General features: G+C 30.1%; 5 protein-coding genes and 2 non-coding genes across 7 annotated transcripts; 2 read left to right on the top strand and 5 right to left on the bottom strand.

The window, feature by feature from the left end:
- Window positions 1-106: 106 nt before the first annotated feature.
- On the bottom strand, window positions 107-2,233 carry LOC114187144 (50S ribosomal protein L34, chloroplastic-like). The gene is made up of 2 exons (XM_028075287.1): window positions 1,991-2,233; window positions 107-510 (listed from the first exon to the last, which is right to left on the bottom strand). Exons 1-2 carry the CDS (start codon window positions 2,181-2,183, stop codon window positions 260-262), a joined length of 444 nt encoding a protein of 147 aa, XP_027931088.1. The 5' UTR covers window positions 2,184-2,233; the 3' UTR covers window positions 107-259.
- Window positions 2,234-2,311: 78 nt separating this feature from the next.
- On the top strand, window positions 2,312-2,384 carry TRNAA-UGC. The gene has a single exon. It is a non-coding gene; the product is annotated as a tRNA-Ala (tRNA).
- Window positions 2,385-2,638: 254 nt separating this feature from the next.
- Window positions 2,639-4,059, bottom strand: LOC114187239 (zingipain-2-like). Its single transcript, XM_028075432.1, has 2 exons — window positions 3,458-4,059; window positions 2,639-3,362 (listed from the first exon to the last, which is right to left on the bottom strand). The coding sequence occupies exons 1-2, from the start codon at window positions 3,894-3,896 to the stop codon at window positions 2,779-2,781; spliced, it is 1,023 nt and encodes a 340-aa protein (XP_027931233.1). The 5' UTR covers window positions 3,897-4,059; the 3' UTR covers window positions 2,639-2,778.
- Window positions 4,060-9,384: 5,325 nt separating this feature from the next.
- On the bottom strand, window positions 9,385-10,904 carry LOC114187241 (zingipain-1-like). The gene is made up of 2 exons (XM_028075433.1): window positions 10,324-10,904; window positions 9,385-10,225 (listed from the first exon to the last, which is right to left on the bottom strand). Exons 1-2 carry the CDS (start codon window positions 10,757-10,759, stop codon window positions 9,648-9,650), a joined length of 1,014 nt encoding a protein of 337 aa, XP_027931234.1. The 5' UTR covers window positions 10,760-10,904; the 3' UTR covers window positions 9,385-9,647.
- A 4,928-nt stretch (window positions 10,905-15,832) lies between these two features.
- On the bottom strand, window positions 15,833-17,627 carry LOC114187413 (50S ribosomal protein L34, chloroplastic-like). Its single transcript, XM_028075667.1, has 2 exons — window positions 17,383-17,627; window positions 15,833-16,379 (listed from the first exon to the last, which is right to left on the bottom strand). Exons 1-2 carry the CDS (start codon window positions 17,573-17,575, stop codon window positions 16,129-16,131), a joined length of 444 nt encoding a protein of 147 aa, XP_027931468.1. The 5' UTR covers window positions 17,576-17,627; the 3' UTR covers window positions 15,833-16,128.
- A 76-nt stretch (window positions 17,628-17,703) lies between these two features.
- On the top strand, window positions 17,704-17,776 carry TRNAA-UGC. The gene has a single exon. It is a non-coding gene; the product is annotated as a tRNA-Ala (tRNA).
- Window positions 17,777-19,511: 1,735 nt separating this feature from the next.
- On the bottom strand, window positions 19,512-20,486 carry LOC114186824 (F-box protein At4g00893-like). Its single transcript, XM_028074862.1, has one exon. It carries the CDS (start codon window positions 20,481-20,483, stop codon window positions 19,560-19,562), a length of 924 nt encoding a protein of 307 aa, XP_027930663.1. The 5' UTR covers window positions 20,484-20,486; the 3' UTR covers window positions 19,512-19,559.
- Between the last annotated feature and the right edge of the window lie 2,066 nt (window positions 20,487-22,552).

The raw sequence follows: 22,552 nt of genomic DNA on the forward strand, positions 1-22,552 counted from the left end.
AATTCGGTTATTGAATAGTCGAAATTTGACCTTTAAATTTTTTAATTTGGTTTATTTTCGGAAAATCTTCATCTTTGAAGCAAATCTGGATGTAAAATGGCAAGAATTATAGGTGACAACACAGATAAATAGCATAAAAAAATAAACATAAAGGGTACAAAGAACCACTGTTAGGAAAACAATGAAAAGCTTGAAATGCGAGCAAGTTAGGAGGAATCAACACATTAAGAAACTAACAGAAGAGAGGCCATTTTGGGCCCTATTTGCCACTATTTGGGTGAGTCTTGGTGCAAAGAGCTTTCCGTCCCTTGGCACGTCGTCGTCTTAAAATAGCTCTTCCACCTGGTGTGCTCATTCGTTTGCGGAAACCATGAGTTCGTGCCAATGATTTTCTTGATCTGTTTCTCTTTGTCTGACAAAGAGCAGCCTTCCCTGCCCTCACAACCAAACCACCACTTTTTCTTCTTCTCGGCCCAACATTACATGTCAACTCCAATCCAAGTGACAACCCTTCACATTCACAATTTTACTTCATCAGATCAACTTAATCTATATTTCAACAACTCCTCCTATGCTCATATGCAAATTAAACAAATCTTGTCAAACACTTCAAACCGAGTCACCTATTACTAACAATGCTAACAACTCTACTTTTCTGTCCACTGTTTATCTTTATTCTTTGCTAAGTTATTTACTATGAAGTTTCAATGGCAAAATATGTTGAACATTAATGAAAGGATGCCATTGAGATATTCTTAACTGACGCAAGCTGTTATGCGCCAGGAAGAAGAACAAAATTCAAATTTTACTCTGTGTCTTTCTTTTCTTGTTACAGGGATAGGCCTTATAAAGACCTTGAATTATTTTTGAGTCAATCCTAAAGGACATCTGTTTCTTATTCTAAGAGAAAATATTCCCAAGCGTAACAATAACGGCTAACATCTAGATGTAATCTTTGAATCATATTAGGCTCACTGGAGTCTCTTCTCCATCACAGCCTGCCAAAATCCTTTGAGACAGGAGGATTAATAAACTGAACCTCCATATCAGTAAACTAACCAACTAAACCATAAAAGTTCTGGAATCATTTGTTCTTATGTTATTATTGGTCTTCAAGTCTGATTGAGAGTTTCCCAGTGTAAAAACGAGTAAGTTAGCAATATATAAGCAAAAAAAAAATCACAAATGTATTGGCTTAAGGATTTTGGATTATTGATGATATCATGGTTTCCTGTGTGTTACCACTAGGTACTACTACAATCAGATCACAAATCCTTACAGAAAGAAGAAAGAATTTCATCACAACAACTAAAAAGATTGCCGCACTCATCCAGCTTTTTAATATTGCCATTCAGGGATATTAGTATGTATAGTCAAGTTCATAGGATCTGTTCATATTCAGACTTCAGAGCTGCCAATTGCATTTAATCCGAAAACCCAAAGGTTAAAAATGCAAGCATTTTAAACTGGTATTATTGTTCTAAGCAGTGATAAAAAGCTTGTAATGGTACTCGTGTACTACATAAATATATTTGCTTGGCTTCACTTACAACCCATTTCATATCAACTTCTACATAGCTTAAATTGACACAAAGAAATCCCTTTCAAAACCCAGAAGAGTAACGTTCGTTCCAAATTGTGTCCATGTTCAAGTTAAATTAAACCCAACCACAAGCATTTTCCTTTCAAAAACCTATTAGCAACATAAATCCCTACATCCCTATTAAAACAAAGAGAAATCGCTTCCGATTCAATAACTGCCACTCTTCCAACTAAAACAGCTATTAAAAAATGTTTAAGCTTGGCATACCATACATTGAGAATGAAGAATTCAGCACTAAATAAAACTACAAAAAACCATGATAACCAAGGCAGAAGGAAATTCACCAAGAGTGACCGATTTGAAAACGAGCCAGTGCGTAATTAGTGAAGAATGAGATGAAAAGGGAAAATAGGAAGTACCGAGATGGGAAATAAAGGCGAGGAATACCTGTAAAGGAGGAAGGGGAAGAGAGATGGGAAGGAGAGGAGAGGAAGGAACAATGGAGAAGAGGAGAACGAACGTTGGAGAAACTGCTGCGGCTAACGTTGAGAGAGAGTGAAGATGGCTTTGGGGCATTCAGAATGAGAGAAGCTAAGGGAGTGGGCGCTTTCGCGGCTATGCAAAGCGATAAGGAAGCCATTATCCAATTTTCTTTTTTCCTTCACCTCTCTGTGAATACTAGTTTAAGGGAGGGACGGGAAAATACTAATCTTGTGTTATAGAAGTTTATTGTAGTGAATTTAAGTTTATTCTACTGAATTTTCGAATGGGGATGTAGCTCAAATGGTAGAGCGCTCGCTTTGCATGCGAGAGGTACAGGGTTCGATCCCCTGCATCTCCACCATTCTCTCTTTTATATTTTTCAAATTACTTTGTCACCATCCTACATTCTCAGGTTTTTCGCTCACTCTTCTTCATTTCTATTTCTTTCAATAAGAATATTTGGGGGCGACTTGTATTTTTTCAATAAAAATATTTGAGGATTGTGCATGTAACATAAAGAAAAAACATAACAAATCCATGCCAACATAATCCATAAATGTCTCAAATACATTCTTTGATAGAAGAAACCAATAATTTGGAACGTATACAAAATAGGAAGACATAAACCTTGTTTGTAAAAATGGTAAACAACAGATACATGAGATTCGAGCCAGACATAGAAAGATCTACGAGATGTTCGAACTCACCAAAATACTATTATAACAGCAAACACAAACGGATCTTCGGAAGATTTAATTTAAATCCAAAGTTGGGTAAGAAGCTTTCATGGCGACGCCACAGACACCTTCCGGTTCACCACTTTCCCTCAGCAACTTCATGTACCCGTTCTCTCCCCAACTCTCACCCCATGAATTCTTGATCAACCAGTACTTTTTGCCGTCATCGGTGGTGTCATAACCAATTATAGTAACTGCGTGGTTGAGCTCAGTGCCGCATGGTCCTTCAAATACATCACTCTCGTAGGACTGAAAGTTTTGATTAATAGCAACAACAACTGACACGGGTTGTTGGGCCACGGCTAATAGAAGTTGCTCTTCACTATTTTCAGGTACGTCTTTATATCCACTTATTTGAACTGCGGGCTGTGCCGACTGGCATGTTCCGGCAAAGCCTTGGTAATGGTAATCGCTTTCGGAAGAAATACCCTCGTTTTCTTTTATATAGTTGAATGCATTATCCATGAAACCTCCATCACACCCCTTGTTATCGTTATCACAGTCCACTAATTGTTGCTCTGAGAGTGGGATCAACTTCTTCGTTTTTATTTGGACAATTCCTTCTACAGCGGCCACGGTTGAAAACGCCCAACAGCTTCCTGCAATTTAACCAGTGAAAGAGATCAAATTAATCACCAGTTTTTTTCATGTAATGCTATAATATAAAACAGAAGATGAAGTTGTGATCACATACCACATTGACCTTGGTCTTTAACATCGGTGACGGCTCCTCTCTCTCTCCAGTCCATGCTTGGTGGAATATTATCATCATCGACACTCAAGTATGTAGCTGAGGATGAGCGTGGTTGGCTTGAATTGAGCTTGAGTCCTGTGTGTGAAGCGATAAACTCTTCTTCGGTTAAGTCAGAAAATGGATTCAGCCCCAACTTGTAACTCTTCTTCCCACCGTTGTTGAACTTCTCTATGTATTCCAAGTTCTCTGCAAATATTTTGAACCGTCTTTCCTTCTCTGCATCATCAACATATTCGCGTCGGTGTTGGGACGTCCAATCCTGGAATGCTTCTGCAGAAGAAGATTCATACAATGTTCGGGACATGGCTTGATAAGCACATGTCAACAACATCACAGCGCAAACAGCAAAGACATGCTTCATTTGAACTGAAGTAGCCATTTTCTTTTAGAGACAGAAGAACAGATATTTTGTATGGAAAGATAGCAGTGAATTGGCATATTTATAGCACATAAAATCCTGTTGCCATGCGATAATCTCGGTATCTATTCACGTCAGACTAATCATCCTTTTGCCCTTACGTTGGTATCTTGCTTGTTTAAGATTGACCGGAAACTGCAATTCAATGTGTCCAATAAATACAGCTCAATCAATCTGTGCTCCTTTTGTTTTTTTTATGGACAAAATATCTGCAACTTTTATATCACTCACACCCTATAATTATTCTCCGGTTAAATCGGTCTATTTTAAAGTGAAAACTTTATTTTACAATCCTGTATAATTAAAAATATAAATCATTAAAAGTAAAACTCTAGTTTTTAATTAAATAAAAACATACTTCGAATTATCTAAATTTTTCTTTTTATATATACTATGAATTTTAAAACATTTACAATTTAATACTCCATAATTACCCTCTTTACATAAACTATCTAAGTCTTCTTATTATTACTTAAATGAAGCTTATTTCTGTATATTAATAAAATGATTAATTTCGAAGTTATTTCCTTAATTTTCAAACTTTTTATTCATTAATTTATTCATATACAATAATATCAAATATTTTTCATCAAAAATAAAATATGTATATAATATCATATTTAATACATTTTTAAAGGTTCAAATTAAGGGTGTTAAAAGTGAGTTAAATCAGCTCACATTTATTAGCTCACCATGGATTTGGCTAAAGAAGGGATAGCTCAACCCAGCTCACTTTTTGGTGAGTCAAAGTCTTTTTAACTCAGTTTGATTCACTACGAGTTGGTGGATTAGTGGATTGACTCATTTACTAATGTTTTATTTACAATTTACTTTACATATTTATTGCATTACAATGAGAGTGAATTGACTTAATTTATTTTTTATAATATTGAAATCAAAGTGTTTACCTAATTCTCGAAATATGATTATAAAGATAATAGTCAAAGATTAAAGTATTAAAGAATATAATCCTACAAACAAATTAATTAAACATTCAAACTTTCAAATATAATTTAACAACATTCTTACATTTAAAATATGAAATTTTGAACGTATATAATTAGAAATAGTAAATAATTGTAACAAAAAAGAATTTTAAAAAATGTTTGTAGGTTAAGTGATGCAGGTTCAGTTCAATCTACTTTTAAAACAAACTAAATTTTTCTCAACCCAACCCAACCCAACTCGAACCCATGCTGAGCCAACTGATTTTAATATCTCTAATTTAGAGTTGTCTTACTTCAAAATACTAACAATGTTCATGTTTTAAATTTAAATTTTAAATTTCATTCAATTTCTAAATTCTTAAATCTTATTTGTTATTGACTCTTTCCTCACACTTTCTCTTTATCAATTTACTTTAAGAAGTTTATGATCTTTTATATTAAAATAAAATAATAAAATATTGATTTATGAAAAAATACAAAAAAATTACTTTTCCTCTATTTATTAATTAGTCTTAAACTCGTGCATTGATTTTTTTTTTTGGTCATTTATGACGTTAATAAATATGTTATATTAAAAAAATTAGAAGTTGAAAAAAAAATGTAATAAATTCTTTTAAGAATATAAATGTTAGAGGATATAAAAAAATATAAATAGTAGAAGATTTAAGAATTAAAAGTTAACTTTCCAAAAAATGTAAAGGTAGAAAATACAAAGAGATATACCGTAAAAGCACAAAGGTTAAATGATACAGAAAAATATAAAAAATAAATCATCTAAAATTATAAAAGATAGTCTATGAAAAAAAAAAGACTATATAAAAATATAAAAATCAGAGTGGAAAAATGTAAATGATAAACAATCTAATTTTTAATATTTTTCTTGTCTTTTTTAAGTTTTGACCATAAGTACTATACTAAACAATTTCTCATGTCGGCTTTTGTTTATATATATTTGAAAAACGATAAATAAACAGAAAAGGAGAAAGTTGAATATTAAGGAAGATGGGCGCAGAGTGTGAGACGTGAATAATGGTTAACGCGTCCTAAACGAGAAGATGAAGGATGTCAAAAATTAGCAAAACCAAAACTCTACTCAACCATGCCATGCTTCACACGTTCAACTTACACTATATATCTACTTTTACTTTTTTTCTTTTTTATTTATTCTAAAATAAATTTATAAAGATTAACCCTCTAAAAAATATGATTACCCGTGTTTAATCTTTTAAAACAAATATGTAGAAACTAGTTTTGCTGTTAATTATTTTCCATTTGTTGTGTTAATTTTATTGTTTATCTATCGCTTTTTATTAATGAATTATATGCAAAATAAAATACATATTATTGGAAATGTAAACCTTTATTTGTTAAATCTTATCCTTTTTACGTAAAAATGGAGTATATAATTGTTTTTATTAAGAATTTAAATTGATTAAACGAGTGAAAAAGTAAATAAAAAACCATATTTTAAGTTTTCAGTTCATTAAAACATATCGAACCTAATTCCAGTCCATAGAATAAATGAAACATATGATTCATCGTGCGAAACTTAATATGTTTTTGGAAAATTAATTTCTGTAGATATTTTAAGGACTAAAAAATAATTCTTAAACTGAAGACAAGTTTAAGTCTTTCAGTAAATACTAACAATATATATATAATTAAATAAAATAATGCTGATTTTATTTAATAATACTTTTCTTCAGGGTCTTTTTCTATATATTAAGAATGAGCTGTATAATAAAGACATTCTTTCTTACTGGATTGGCGCATATAGATATGGAATTCTATGTCACCAAAGTTTCATTGTTCAAAAACAAATTAGATCATACCACAATTAATTCAATGAGCATATAAATTCAACTACAAAAATATTTATGTACTATAAATTCTGGTTAAAAAAAATCTTTAAGAGTCATGGTATGATATTACAGTTAAACAAGGAGGTTAGTTTACTCTGAACATTATAAACCGAGAAAATTTAAGATTGACTCTAATACATTACACGGATTTATGGAACTAAGAGGGTACTAGGCAAGGCTAAGAACCTCTTAGTACACCCATATACAACTTGCATAATCAATTAAACCACAATAAATACCAAAAACCGATAAGTAACCAAAACAACAATTACATCAAGATTAAAAGTTATATTAATGCATTCCAAAGGTCCATTAAATAGTACAAATAGACAATTACTAAATAAATAGACAATTACCTAACAAATAAACAATTACCCAAGGTATTTACCACTAATATTCCACGTTTATATTACACTAAAATACAAATTCATTTCAAACTCATTATATTACACTCAAGAATAAGGATGGCAATGGGTCGGGTCGGGTACGGATAGTGCATACCCGCAACCCAATCCATAAAAAGAAAAATCCGTCTGTTACCTGCCTGTTTACTTGTCCGGTACCCACTTAAAAAATATCTGCGGATTTTTTTAAAACCCACGGGTACCCGTGGATACTCGTATACCCACAAATATTTAAAAGAAAAATATTTTTTATAATTTTTTAATATAAAACTATAAAAATAAAATAAAGTATAATTAAATTTAATTAAATTTAACCTAATAAAATATAATTTTAATTTTAATTTTAATTTTAATTAAATTTAACTTAATAAAATATAAATTAAATTTTAATTTTAATGTTTTACGAGTAACGGATACCCGCGAGTATGGATAGTATGATACTCGTACCCGACCCTTTTATAAGTGAGTATTAAAATATCCGCTACCGTGGATAATAAATACTCGCGGGTATTAACTACTCATAGCGAATTTTATCCGCAGATATCTACAGACACGGGTATTTTTTTCATCTCTACTAAAAAATGAGGGACTAGTGTAGAATACTACATTGATATAACATATTGTCAAAGAAACAAAATTTTCCTTTATAATCATCATATCACACTTAAGCTAAAGAATCGATGGATTGTATAACCTCATAAATCGAGAAGGTTTAAGCCAAGCATTGAATGAATTCATGGAACCCGGAGGAGGTACTAAGTAATAAGGTCTTGAACCTCTCGACACAACTATATACAATGCTTGGAATGATCAATTAAACAATAATAACTAAAATAATGATCAATTATCATTCTTTAACAACAATTAAACAGAGGTTAATTAACAACGATATATATTATTTCATTTTCAAAGGCTCACATAAGCCATTTACAATAGTATAAATTAATAATTACCTTAAAATTATGCATTTATTAATATAATAATTATAAAGTTTAAATACATACTCGATCATCCAAATCCAATTGTGTTTTCGTAAATACCCTCTTAAATAGATCTGAGATTTAGAAATGTTATAGAATATCGAAGACTTGCCAAGAATTCAAATTCTAGAAAAATCTGAATTATGAGAGACTTCCAGCATTGGCAGAATCGTAAGTGGCTTGATTGCCGGATAATTGAGCTTCATTAAAACTGTAATACTAACTGGATTAAACTTAACCTTTTACGAACTTTAATTAATTTTTTTCATAATTTAAATCATTATTTATTGGTATATCTTCTAACGGATAGTGACTTTTAAATTAACAATTTCAATCTATCACTTATCAGTTCTTCATTAAGAATTTCCCAATACTATCCGATAAGCTAAAAAGTAAGAATATCTCAAATACAAAAGTTTCAGTAAAATACTTAAATTTAAGACAAAAATTTTATATTAATTTTTTTTTATTAAAATAGGTTGATATAATCATGACAAATGTAATAAAATGGAGACCTCTATGCTATATATTATTTTGAATCTTAAAAATAAAAGAATAGTTTTTCGACATTACTATCATGTTTTACAAAGAATAATATTAAAGTAACATCCAATTACAATGATTAAATTAATCTTTTCAGTAGTAACAAATTGAAATACAAATAAGAAACTATAAAATTGTGAGTTTTATAAAATCACTTAGACTAAAATTTGTAAAAAACTATTTAAAAATTATGTGACGTAACATCATTGACTTAAAGTAGAAAAGAAAAAGTTGTGAAAAATTGCTTATAAACTTCTTGCGTTATAAAATGTTATAAATTTAATATTTTATATAAAAGGAAATTATTTTCCCAAATGGAACCACTAAATTGAGCAAAGAATTTGAATATAATAAGTGACCGATAAATCTAGACTGAGTGTCTTTATTACCAGTTTAGGTTTTTCCTTATACAGGCTTACAATATTCATAATTTAAATGACATTATTTAATTTATTTTCACTTATTTTGGGCAATAATATTCATAATTTAAATGAGATTGCTAGAATTTTTTTGCACCTTCACAAAATACAATAGAACGTTCATTTTATTTAAGTTTTTAAATAAAAACTTAAAGACATTAATTTACATGCGGAGCGCATTATTCGTTTAAAGGCACACAAACACAATGTCACTTGGAAATATAAGAGTTACGGAGAAAGATTTGTTTAGAGTTTAGGTTTGGACTTCAATACTTTTAAGACTTTCTAAACATCTGTAATAACATTTTCCCACATAATCATTAATAATTGTGTATAATTCATTGATTCATAGACGAAGCGAAGAACTTCGTACTTTTACAAAGTAAAAGACATGGAGAAAGCTAGTTTTTGAAAATATGGTAAACGACGAGTACTACAGTAGATGGAGACAAAGAAAAAACGATGCTTAAACTTACTACAATACTAGTTGCTCCCGTAACAACAGAACAGCATGCATGCACGCAGACACAAACGGATTCAGGAAATTTGTTTTGAAATTACTGCATAACTGGATATGAAGCTTGCATAGCGATGCCACAAACACCTCCAGGTTCACCACTTTCCCTCAGCAACTTCATGTAACCTTTCTCTCCCCATCTCTCACCCCATGAATTCTTGATCAACCAGTACTTCTTGCCGTCTTCGGTGGTGTTATAACCAATTACAGTAACTGCGTGGTTGAGATTATAGCCACATGGTCCTTCAAATACATCGCTCTCGTATGCCTTAAAGTTTTGATTAACAGCAACGCCAACTGACACTGGTTGTTTGGCCACGGCTTGTAGTAGTTGCTCTTCATTATTACGAGGCACGTCTTTATATCCAGTTATTTGAGCTACGAGTTGTGTCGTCTGGCATGTTCCATCAGATCCTCGGTATGGGTAGTCAGTTTCGCCAGCGATACCCCCGTTTTCTATGATATAGTTGAATGCATGATCCGGTAAACCTCCATCACACCCGTTGCTATCGTTATCACAGTCCACTAATTGTTGCTCTGAGAGCGGCACCAACTTCTGTTTTTGGATTTGGAAAATGCCTTCTACAGCGGCCACGGCTGAAAACGCCCAACAGCTTCCTGCAATTTAACCGGTGAAAGAGATAAAATTAATAATAACCAGTTTTTTTTCATGTAAATGATAATATAAAACAGAAGATGAAGTTGTGATTACATACCACATCGACCTTGGTCCTTAACAGGGGTGACGGCTCCTTTGTCTCTCCAGTTCAAGCTTTCTGGAACATTATCATCGACACTCAAGTATGTAGCTGAGGATGAGCGTGGTTGGCTTGAATTGAGCTTGAGTCCTGTGTGTGAAGCGATAAACTCTTCTTCGGTTAAGTCAGAAAATGGATTCAGCCCCAACTTGTAACTCTTCTTCCCACCGTTGTTGAACTTCTCTATGTATTCCAAGTTCTCTGCAAATATTTTGAACCGTCTTTCCTTCTCTGCATCATCAACATATTCGCGTCGGTGTTGGGACGTCCAATCCTGGAATGCTTCTGCAGAAGAAGATTCATACAATGTTCGGGACATGGCTTGATAAGCACATGTCAACAACATCACAGCGCAAACAGCAAAGACATGCTTCATTTGAACTGAAGTAGCCATTTTCTTTTAGAGACAGAAGAACAGATATTTTGTATGGAAAGATAGCAGTGAATTGGCATATTTATAGCACATAAAATCCTGTTGCCATGCGATAATCTCGGTATCTATTCACGTCAGACTAATCATCCTTTTGCCCTTACGTTGGTATCTTGCTTGTTTAAGATTGACCGGAAACTGCAATTCAATGTGTCCAATAAATACAGCTCAATCAATCTGTGCTCCTTTTGTTTTTTTTATGGACAAAATATCTGCAACTTTTATATCACACCCTATAATCACTCTCCTGTTAAATCGGTCTATTTTAAAGTGAACTTTATCTTACAATCTGTATAATTAAAAATATAAATCATCACAAGTAAAACTCTGGTTTCAATTAAATAAAAACATACTTCGAATTATCCAGATTTTACTTTTTATATACACTATGAGTATAAAAACATTTACAATTTAATATTCCATAATTACCCTCTTAATTATATACACTATCTCAGTCTTCTTATTATTACTTAAATGAAAAATTTTTATGCATATTAATAAAATCATTAATTTCACAATTATTTATTGAATTTCCAAACTTTTTATTTATTAATTTGTTCATATACAATAATATAAAATATCTTTCATCAAAAATAAAATATGTAATATCATATTTAATACATTTTAAAATGTTTAAATTTATCATATTTTTATACTTATGATATTGATGTTTTAAATTTAACTTTACATTTCAATCAAACTATAAATTCCTAAAACTTATTTGTTTGTGGCTCCTTTCTTACTTTCTTCTTCTCAGTATACTTTAAAGTATACTTTAAGAAGAATAATATGAGCTTTTATATAAAATAAACAGATAAAATATTGATATGGGAAAATTACTTTTCCGCTGTTTACTAATTAGTCTTAAACCTGTCTTTACTCGTGGAATCATTGGTATTTGTTTGTACGTTTTTTATTAGGTCAGTAAATATACGTTATATTAAAAAGAACTTTGGAAAATGATTTTTTGATTACACAACTTTCTTTTAAAGATCCTTGTTTGGCTCTCTTTTTAACCTTATGTCTCTTATTCTTAGGAGGTCTTTTTTTACTAGCAGATTTTTTCGAAAAATTTCATTTATTCTAGTGTGGATGACAGCCTTATATTTCTTGGTTTTAATAGGACTCCTTACCAGCGTTGTTTTTATCTACTATTATCTAAAAATAATCAAGTTATTAATGATTAAACAAAATCAAGAAATAACTCCTCACGTGCAAAATTATAGAAGGTCCCCTTTAAGATCAAACAATTCTATCGAATTAAGTATGATTGTATATGTGATAACATCTACTATACTAGGAATATCTTGCAATTTTATGTGTCATTTTTGAAATAGTTTTCCATTTTTTAGTTCTTAATATTTCAAAACCACTAAAAGATGTCACTTCATGTTGTAAGAGGAAGTTGTCAAAATTTAATAGTCAAAGTATCATTGTCCAAAAAACTTAGAAGTTGAGGAAAAAAATAATTAATATTTTTAAGACTACAAAGGTAGGATGATGTAAAAAAATGTAAAGAAAAAACAATTTAAGAATATATATATATATATATATATATATATATATATATATATATATATATATAAGTTATACTAAAATAATTTAAAGAGATTCAAAAATACAAATATTAGATAATGAAAAATAAATCGTATAAAGTAAATTTTCTACAAATAAAAAACTAGAAGATACACAAAGATATAGAATAAACTCTCATTTTTATATTTTTTTATATTTCATATTAGATATGTATAAGTCATGAGAAATATAAAAAAAAAATATGTATAAGAAGTGTTTAATGAAAAGTAACTCAGAGAACTTTCTTACTTTTCATATTAATTTAGTAAAAACTTGTTTAATATACAGAGTACAATATCCTATGATATAAAAGAGAAAGTAAAACCTATGATATCATCATAATACATAATATTTAATAATAATAAAGGAGAATAAAATATTTTATATATATATATATATATATATATTATATCTCCATCAATCGAATTAAAACCAAGAGATATGTAATATCTCTAACATTTCATGAGATTTTTCTTACAAATTTTGCAAGAATTTTTTTTTTTTGCCATTTTTGTAAGAATTTTAATTGATAAGTAATTCCTTTATAGATAATTATTTTTTAAAAAATTATAAAATTCGTAATTATTTTCTGTGAAAAATATTTTATATAAAATATTTGAAAAAAAAAATTGTTAACAATTTTTTGCAAATTATTTTCATAACAAAATTTGTAAATGGAAAATTATATAAAATACAGATGTTGGATTATAAAAGAAATATGAATGGTACACAATTTAAATTTTTTTTTTTGTCTTATTGAAGTTGGATATGTTGACCATAAACCATTAACTAAACAATTTATCATGTCAAAATATTATTATGGAGTCGGGGGATTTGGCTATTTGCAGAGGTAGACGTGAATGATGGTTAACCCATGCAACACGGTGGGAAGATGAAGATGTCTCACACTTCAAAAATTGCCAAGACGCAACTATATTCAAACATGTGATGTGCCCACCTGTTTCACTCGTTTGCCACACCTTATACTTATAATATCATAACTTTAAAAATAAATTATAAAAATTAATACTCTAGAAAATATTATTACACCTCTTTTTAAATAATTAAATAAAATCCGTATTTATTCAACGATACTTTTTTTTTCCAAAATCTTGTTTTATATATATTTAAGTATGAGCAGTTGAATAAACATAATATTCTTTCTTCCTGGATTGGCGCATGCAGCTAGAATGTGATTATTCATATGACCAAACTTTCATTTAATTCCAAAACAAATGAGATGAGACCACAAATCTTGAGTTTACTGAGCATAATAAGTTAAAGCAAAGAAATATTCAAATTGTAAAAAACTCTCAATACTGAGACTTGAAGGATTTGCAGAACCGTCAGTGGCTTGAATGCCGGATAATTGAGCTTCATTTAGCTGTGATACAAAATGTGTCATCCAATGCAAAAACTTACTGCCAATACTAACTAACTGGATTAAACTTAACCTTCGACGAATTCTCATTCATTTTGTTTAACAAAACTTCTCAAAATTGACTTTAAAATTCCTGCATTGTAAATGTTATAAAGTACGTTTTATTCGAGATCCGTTAGTAATTATATTGCGATCACATATGATTGAGCCAAGTTGGTCCTACTTCAGAACAAGTAGAGTAAGATTCATTTTTAGTCTAGTTGAGTCGGATACATCTTAAGCTAAGTAAAGTTAAGTCTTGGTTGATTCGAATCAAGTTGGATGCATTTTTGGTTGAGTCGAGTTGGATCCGCATCTAGTCAAATCGAATCATAACAACATCGAACCAAATTATGTTGAGTTTACATCGAGTTAAGTAGAGTTGATCTCATATCAAACCGAGTCATATATATGCGGGTTTCAAAAAACTAATAGGTATTTTTAAATGGGTATCCAGCGAGTAATAAGTAAATTTTGTTTGTTATATATTGGGCCCGACCCGTTATCACCCTTAGTGGTGATAGATAGTTGGAAGGCAAGGTCCAAACCTATGGATAGATTTCTTCTTTATAAATTGAAAAGACAAGTTAAAATATTCCATTAGTCATCGTTTTTGTACTAAGATCGCAAGTTGGTTTTCATATTTTTATAGTTTCAATTTGGTCTATATTTTTGTAAATAAATTTTAATTAGGCCCATATTTTTTTAAATGAGTCTCAATTAGGTCATTTTCCATTAATATGGTACTGACAGTATTAAATGAATTTCAATTAGGTTCATATTTTTGTATATGAGTCTCAATTAGGTTCATATTTTTGTAATTGAATCTCGATTAGACCATTTCCATTAATATGGTACTGACAACGTTAGGTGGATGTCACATATCAATTCCTCATCTAATTTGATTAAATTATTTAGATCTAAAATGGATCTTGATTCGATCTTTAAAAATTCAATCCATGATTACCCTTACTTATATCGAGTAATTGTTGTATGTTAATAAGACAATTTTGATATATGTTAATAAGAAAATTCTTAGTCAATATCAATTAAAAAATAATGTTAACAAAGAAATTATATCAATCGAGAAGTAAATTTAATCGACATAAAAATAATATAATTTCAACTATATTAATTAAAAAATAACTATTATTAACATCGATTGGACTTACATTAATAAAAAATAATCTTAGTGACAGAAAAAAGGAAAAAAACAAAAACTGTCCATATTAAACTCTATTAGTTTCTAACAAGAATAGCCTTATTTTACGTTAGAAGAAAACAACTCTAGTTGATGTAAAAAATAACTAACTCTAACTGAAGCTAACCGAAAATAATATTTATTGACGTCAATAAAAAAATTACTTTTAACTTAACTAGACATTATTTTTATATTGATAAAAAAAATCTTAAATAACACTAATTGAGAAATGACAATTATTTACATAAGAAAAAAATAACTTCAATCATATAAAAAAACTCATAATTCACTATTGCTTGAAATAAATTGACTGAAAATGAATAAATACACAAACTAATCCATAAAAAAACAAGTGTATTGAGTAATAGATTCCCCATATACTAAGCAAACAACATCTCAACTAAAATCAAGTAAAAAAGATAGTACAAAAATAAAAACCTTAAATGAGAGAAAGAAAAAAATGTTGAAAAAATATAATTTTTTACATTTTAGGTAATACGAAATTATATAACTTTAAATAATTAAACTACTCTCGTATTTATGTTTATTTTTTGGAAATTTAATTTCTTTTAAAATTTCACATCCAAATAACATCTTATTTCAAATTTTAAGAAATGAATAACCTTCTACGACCTCGTCCAAACACAATGCAAAAGTATCTTGGCCGGTGCACCACCCATTAATGTAAAGGGGGCTATTTGACATTGAGCAATGCCACACGGCCGAATGAAATATCCAATGTAACAACAAGCATGTTCTAATGTTGAGTAAAGAAGAAATATCAGACCATTTAAAACACTCAAATACATTATGTAACCTAAATAGTTTTATGAGAAGAATATAAAAGAAAAACTATAAGTGGATAACGTAGCATAAGAACAATATAGACAAACACAATGTCTTGTTTGTCATTCCATCGAGTCTGATTTGTGATTCGTTTCACAGTAAACATCTTTGAAGAAAATCTGGATGTAAATTGGCAAGAATTATAGGAGACAACACAGATAAAAAAACATAAAAGAATTTAAATTTTAAACATAAAAGATACAAAAACCACTGCTATAAAAAAAAATGAAGAACCCGAAATGCAGACATTTAAGCCAATGAAATAACAGAACAGACTGGACATTTTCGCCACTACTTTCCACTATTTGGATGAGTCTTGGTGCAAAGAACTTTCCGTCCCTTGGCACGTCGTCGTCTTAAAATAGCTCTTCCACCTGGTGTGCTCATTCGTTTGCGGAAACCATGAGTTCGTGCCAATGATTTTCTTGATCTGTTTCTCTTTGTCTGACAAAGAGCAGCCTTCCCTGCCCTCACAACCAAACCACCACTTTTTCCTCTTCTCGCCCCAACATTACATGTCAACTCCAATCCAAGTGACAACCCTTCACATTCACAATTTTACTTCATCATATCAACTCAATCTATATTTCAACAACTCCTCCTATGCTCATATGCAAATTAAACAAATCTCTCAAACACTTCAAACCCACTCACCCATTACTAACAATGCTAACTAACAACTCTACTTTTCCGCCCACTGTTATCTTTATTCTTTGCTATGTTATTTACTATGAAGTTTCAATGGCAAAATATGCTGAATTTTAATCATAGAGTGAGTTATTGCCAGAGCTCTATAATGCTATCAAATCAACAATGTCAATGAAAGGATGCCAATGAGATATTCTTAACTAATGTACGCTAGTGGTCTCATTGGAGTTGTATTCTCCATCACAAACTAACAAAATCCTTTGAGCCAATCAACCCCCATATAACTAAACCAGTCAACCTCTATATCACTAAACCATAAAAGTTTTGGAATAGACTGTGCTTGTCTCCCTGTTGGTGTTAAAGTATCACTCAGAGTCTCGCACAGTAAAAACAGACAAGTTAAATACTATGAGTGAAAAAAAATCCACAAATTTATTGCTTTAAAGTTTTGAGTCTTATCATGTTTTCTTCTTTGTTACCATTAGATACTACTAAGATCACGATTCTTAGAGAAAGAAGCACAAGGAATTTCATCACAACACCTAAAAACACTGCTGCACTCATTCAGCATTTTAAAAATTGCTACTGGGTACAGTATTGTATTAAGAAATAAAACAGTTCTATATGGAATGATCCAAATATAACTCCGAAATGACAACAAGCTCATTGGATCGATTCCGACTTCAGAGCTGCTAATTGCATTTCATCCAAAAACCAAAAGGTAAACATGCAGGCATTTTAAACTAGTATTATTGTTCTAAACAGTGATAAAACCAAAGCAGAAGGAAATTCACCAAGAGTAACCACTTTCAAAACGAGCCAGTGCGTAATTAGTGAAGAATGAGATGAAAAGGGAAAATAGGAAGTACCGAGATGGGAAATAAAGGCGAGGAGTACCTGTAAAGGAGGAAGGGGAAGAGAGATGGGAAGGAGAGGAGAGGAAGGAACAATGGAGGAGAGGAGAACGAACGTTGGAGAAACTGCTGCGGCTAACGTTGAGAGAGACCGAAGATGGTTTTGGGGCATTCAGAATGAGAGAAGCTAAGGGAGTGGGCGCTTTCGCGGCTATGCAAAGCGATAAGGAAGCCATTATCCAATTTTCTTTTTTCCTTCACCTCTCTGTGAATACTAGTTTAAGGGAGGGACGGGAAAATACTAATCTTGTGTTATAAAAGTTTATTGTAGTGAATTTAAATTTATTTTACTGAATTATCGAATGGGGATGTAGCTCAAATGGTAGAGCGCTCGCTTTGCATGCGAGAGGTACAGGGTTCGATCCCCTGCATCTCCAATTGTGTTTTGTCTATTTATATTCTTTTGAAATTGGCTCAATATCACCTTTCCATTTGACACATTAGTAGGAAGGTTCTTTAAGTTAAACTCAATTAGTGTAATTTTAATTGTCATTTCTATTTTTTTAATATAAGTTCATGTTAGTTATCACTTGATTGTAATTAAAATTTCTATATTAACATCATAAATGTTGTACTACTTATTTTAAACATGAATTTTAATTTATTATAGCTGACATGATTTCCAATAGATGTTAAAAGATTGTTTTTCCACTAAAATGATTATAATGTAGTTAAGGTTATTTATAAACTAATATTAATTAGGTGTTTTTGGCCAATATTAATTAGCTAAATATATTGCTTTTACTGAAAAAAAAAACTATTTTTTACCGGATAAGTAAAAATCATACTTACTTTGATGAGTGTTATTTTCTAGTTGACATAATGAGAATTATTTATTTATTTATTGATGTATATTATAATTATTTTTTAATTCAAAATTATAATTTGTAACTAATGTCGATGAGTTATTTTTCAGTAGATATTAATTATATTCGTTTTGGATTCAAATTTATAGTAATTTTTTGTTTGTGTCATTATTTTTGTTTTATGTATTTTTTGTATTTGATAACTTCGCATACCATAATAATTAAAACACCTTATAAAAAATTAAAATTGAATAAAGTTTAACTATCTTATCGAAAAAATAATTTAAAATAAAAGTAATTTTAATTATGAGCAACTACAAAGTATTTTAAGAATACTCGTGTTAAAAATGATATTCATTTTTTTATTAATAAAAGGTGATATATATATATATATATATATATATATATATTTATATATATTACCTTTTATTCATATTCTTATATTTGAAAAGAAAAAATAGATAAATGTAGTAAGACCAAAAGTTATAAACTTGTCTCGTATTGGACAATTTAAAATAAACACAAAGTATTGCTTCAGAATATTTTATAAATTGAAGTTAAGACCATAGTGCACTATATATAAATTATTGTCATTTCATAGAATGATAGGTAATATGATCAAAAAACACAAATAATCATTTAAAAAAAAAAAAAACTGATGTGGTAATTTACATCAATATAAGTATGCATTACCAAGTACATCGATAATGATTTGTATTAATGTAATTTTGAAATAAGTACTAATAATCATAAAAGTTAATTTAAAATATTTTATAGCAAAGTTTTGTAAATAAAATTATAAAATCATTTAAACTTATTGGAATGCCCATCAAATACATCCATATCTAACGAATGAAAATTTTATAGAACTATATCATAATTTAAATTACATTCAATACTTTATAAATAAAATTTCAAAAAGATTTGTGTTTGTTTAAATTCTCTGTGTCGTGTTCCTAATCTTATACTTTTTAAAAATTGACTTCGAAGTTTCATTTTAGAGAAAATTTCAACCAATTTGATACGAAAAGATCTAAACTTGTTTTGAATTAAAATCGTTTTTAAATCTAAAATCAATTCACCAACAATACTCAAAAAAGTAAATATGAATATTATTTTTTATTAATAAATTCCAATTCACGAGGAGAAAACAGCCGAAAGAAAGAAAGCTAATAAAAGAAATAAGAACTGAACAATAAATTATGGTCTGGATTGAAATCCTTGACAGTAAATGGTAAGGATCAATAGCTGAGAAACCAAGGAAAACAAAAGCCAAGTTTAAAAGAAATAACAAAGCCATGGAAGAGTGAGAAAAATGAGAAACCTAACAAGGAAGAAAATGAAACATAACAAGTTACCATGTTTGGGTGGAAGGAACAGGAAAATATCTGGGTTGGATCCACACTCCTTTAAGATGACGGCTTTGAGGTTGAGTTTTTGCTTCAATGCTTTCACTCCGAATTATCATGTCGCAGAGACCACTAGAATGTGGAACTATAGTCCCGCATGTAGAAATCGAATCATTTGCCTCTAATAATCCCTTTTCTCTCTGCTCGTTCTTCAATTGAAAAATATTTTTACGTGTGGTGTAGCGCAACCTTGTCGACGAGGGAGATTTACCTGTGGACACACTTAAAGTATACATGTTCCATTGCTTGCTCTTTTTAGAAGCGTTGAAGGTAATCAGACCATTGTCTCCGTCCAAGAAATGAAATTCCTTCTTTTCATAAAACAGAGCTGTTTCTATTTTGCGGAATTCGTGCCCAGAAAAGGAGGACTTAGCCCATTCATCTTTCCCCTTGCAGAGCTTGAAGAGTTGTAATTCAGTAGGAATGGTGCAGTTAAGCACCACCACAATGCACTCTTCGCTAGTGGGGGCTGCTGAGAATGCTGCAACATGATCACATGCGTCTGTTAGAGGACAATTTGGAAGGTCTATTTTGGCTCTTGAGAAGGGGGAAAAGAAGAACAATGAACCCTGCCCAAACAGAAGCAACCATCCTTGATATGAGGCAAGACACGTTGCACCATCAATTTCTGGGAGGTTGATGGAGTAGCACTTGTTCTGGTGGCTTAGCAGGGAACACTTTGAACCTTCTCTTCCATACATGAGAAACCATGGATCACACAGAACAGATTTATCATATGGTGATACTTTCAACGAAGCAGTGTTCCAATCTTTGCAAACACAACGAAAACTCAGAAAGTCAATAAGCCCTAGACCATTCGCAATTTTTGAAAGCAGGTCACCAGGCAGATCTGACCACTTCCCACTCATTTCCTATTTCTCTGCTTCAATCTGCCATTGCACCCTTCATCGTACAAATATAAACATATATATACATACATATATCTATATATAGAATACGAACCTTGCTCTCCCCACTTTCAGTCAAGTTTGTTTTCATTTTCAGTTACAGAACAAAAAATCCCAACAACTTAAACATCTCTGTAGATATATTTTCAAGTTATGAACGATGAATTACTTTTGTGCCGAAATTAAAAAACAATGTTTATTTCATTTTAAACCTTCTGTTGTCAATCTCACCGATATATATTATTGAATTTCAAGTTGGAATCCCAATTCTAAAAATAATATACTTTTATATATATGAGAATGTATGTATATAATGAGAAGAGTATCTCTCTAACCAAAGTTTCAACGATTACTATTGGAGGCTTCATTAAAATAGAGTTTAGGTTGCATTCTTACAAATTCATGACAAACTCATTTACACGTTCAAATTTATGAAGATTCCCAAACGTAAATACACTCTTTAAAGAAATTTAATTATCACACACATAACAAATCTTAATTATTATTTCATTTTCTATAAGATTATAACTAATTCTCTATTATTATGTCCTCTACCCACTATTCTGATGACTGTCACTTTGGCCAGTCTCATTAGGCCGTGGTGGTTACAATGGTCATGGTGAGCCTAAACTTTTTCGATGATCAAGACAAATTGAAAAAATATGTTATTTTAACAATTTAAATAATTATTTTTCCTTGTACACTTTTTTATTTATTTTCTATTCTCTATTTTTATTGGCACATATTATCATGCTACGAAAGGAGTATAAAATGCAAGATTGTAACAGCCGTTTTTAATAATAAAATATAAAATTTAAATGACAAAAAAAAAAGTTAAAATAACTAATGATAATTTAAATTGTTTATAATTTCTATTTTTTTGTTCTGGAGTTCACCTTTATATAAATAAATATGAATTTGTTTTTAATATATAATAATGTCTAATTTATAATTTTTTTAAAATTCAAGATACCGTTAAAGGTATCGAAATTGATGCCTCGATGCGATACTGAGATAAATAGATTGAAAAGAAGAAGGTTTAATTAATCGTAAGGTACCCAGTTTGGTACTAGAGTGTCAAATTGGTACCCGCTTTTAAAAAAGTGTCAATTGCATCCCAACTTTTGAAAATTGCTTCAATTAGGTCCCTTTCAGACAGAGTTGACTAACGCCGTTAGTCAACGTGCCACGTGTCAATCTGTGGTTTTTTTGTTTTTGTTTTTTTAAAAAAATTAATTTTTTTTTAATTTTTTAATTTTTTTAATTTTTTTTTAAAAAAAATTAAAAATGCCACGTGTCAAGTCCCTGTGTGTGCCACGTGGCATTGTCAGTGCCACTAATGCCACGTGTCAGTGTCACTATTAGATGTCATTGTTTTGATTTCGATTTGGTCCCCACATATGTCTTTTTGTTTCAATTTAGTACCTAAGTATGAGTATCTGATTCAATTTTGTCCCAATTTTTTTTTAATAATTAAAATATTTTTGTAATCCATTTTTATAAGATTAAAAATAATTAAGTATAAATATTTTTACAAAATTAAGTACTAATATTTATAATGTTTCTCTCAATTTCAGACCAAATTTTTTATTTGTATGAATGTTATGCTATTTATAAGTACTAAAATGACTTTTACCACTAAATTTTAATATAAATATCAAATACTTAATTTTTTTAAACTTTTATACTTAATTACTTTTAATTTTATTAAAAAATATTTTAATTATTAAAAATTATTAGGTCAAAATTGAATCAAATACACATAAGTAGGTACTAAATTGAAACGAAAAAACATAAATGGGGACCAAATCGAAATCAAAACAATGACATCTAATAGTGACACTGACACGTGGCATTACAATGCCACGTGGCACTGACAATGCCACGTGGCACACACAGGGACTTGACACGTGGCATGTTTAATTTTTTTTAAAAAAATTAAAAAAACAAATTTAAAAATTAAAAAATAAAATAAAATTTTTAAAAAAAAAAATCAAAAAAACCACAGATTGACACGTGGCACGTTGACT

The sequence above is a fragment of the Vigna unguiculata genome, chromosome 6, assembly GCF_004118075.2.
Source record: "Vigna unguiculata cultivar IT97K-499-35 chromosome 6, ASM411807v1, whole genome shotgun sequence".
In the NCBI taxonomy this organism is placed as follows: Eukaryota; Viridiplantae; Streptophyta; class Magnoliopsida; order Fabales; family Fabaceae; genus Vigna; species Vigna unguiculata.

What these genes read in the sequence shown, in the direction of transcription:
- LOC114187413 (XM_028075667.1), bottom strand. Translation starts at nt 17,575, where the DNA reads ATGGCTTCCTTATCGCTTTGCATAGCCGCGAAAGCGCCCACTCCCTTA. An exon ending in TTCCCCTTCCTCCTTTACAG is followed by an intron (nt 16,380 to 17,382) that starts GTACTCCTCGCC and finishes GTGAATGTGAAG; the next exon opens with GGTTGTCACTTGGATTGGAG.
- LOC114187144 (XM_028075287.1), bottom strand. Translation starts at nt 2,183, where the DNA reads ATGGCTTCCTTATCGCTTTGCATAGCCGCGAAAGCGCCCACTCCCTTA. An exon ending in TTCCCCTTCCTCCTTTACAG is followed by an intron (nt 511 to 1,990) that starts GTATTCCTCGCC and finishes GTGAATGTGAAG; the next exon opens with GGTTGTCACTTGGATTGGAG.
- LOC114187239 (XM_028075432.1), bottom strand. Translation starts at nt 3,896, where the DNA reads ATGGCTACTTCAGTTCAAATGAAGCATGTCTTTGCTGTTTGCGCTGTG. An exon ending in TAAAGACCAAGGTCAATGTG is followed by an intron (nt 3,363 to 3,457) that starts GTATGTGATCAC and finishes GTTAAATTGCAG; the next exon opens with GAAGCTGTTGGGCGTTTTCA.
- LOC114187241 (XM_028075433.1), bottom strand. Translation starts at nt 10,759, where the DNA reads ATGGCTACTTCAGTTCAAATGAAGCATGTCTTTGCTGTTTGCGCTGTG. An exon ending in TAAGGACCAAGGTCGATGTG is followed by an intron (nt 10,226 to 10,323) that starts GTATGTAATCAC and finishes GTTAAATTGCAG; the next exon opens with GAAGCTGTTGGGCGTTTTCA.
- LOC114186824 (XM_028074862.1), bottom strand. Translation starts at nt 20,483, where the DNA reads ATGAGTGGGAAGTGGTCAGATCTGCCTGGTGACCTGCTTTCAAAAATT.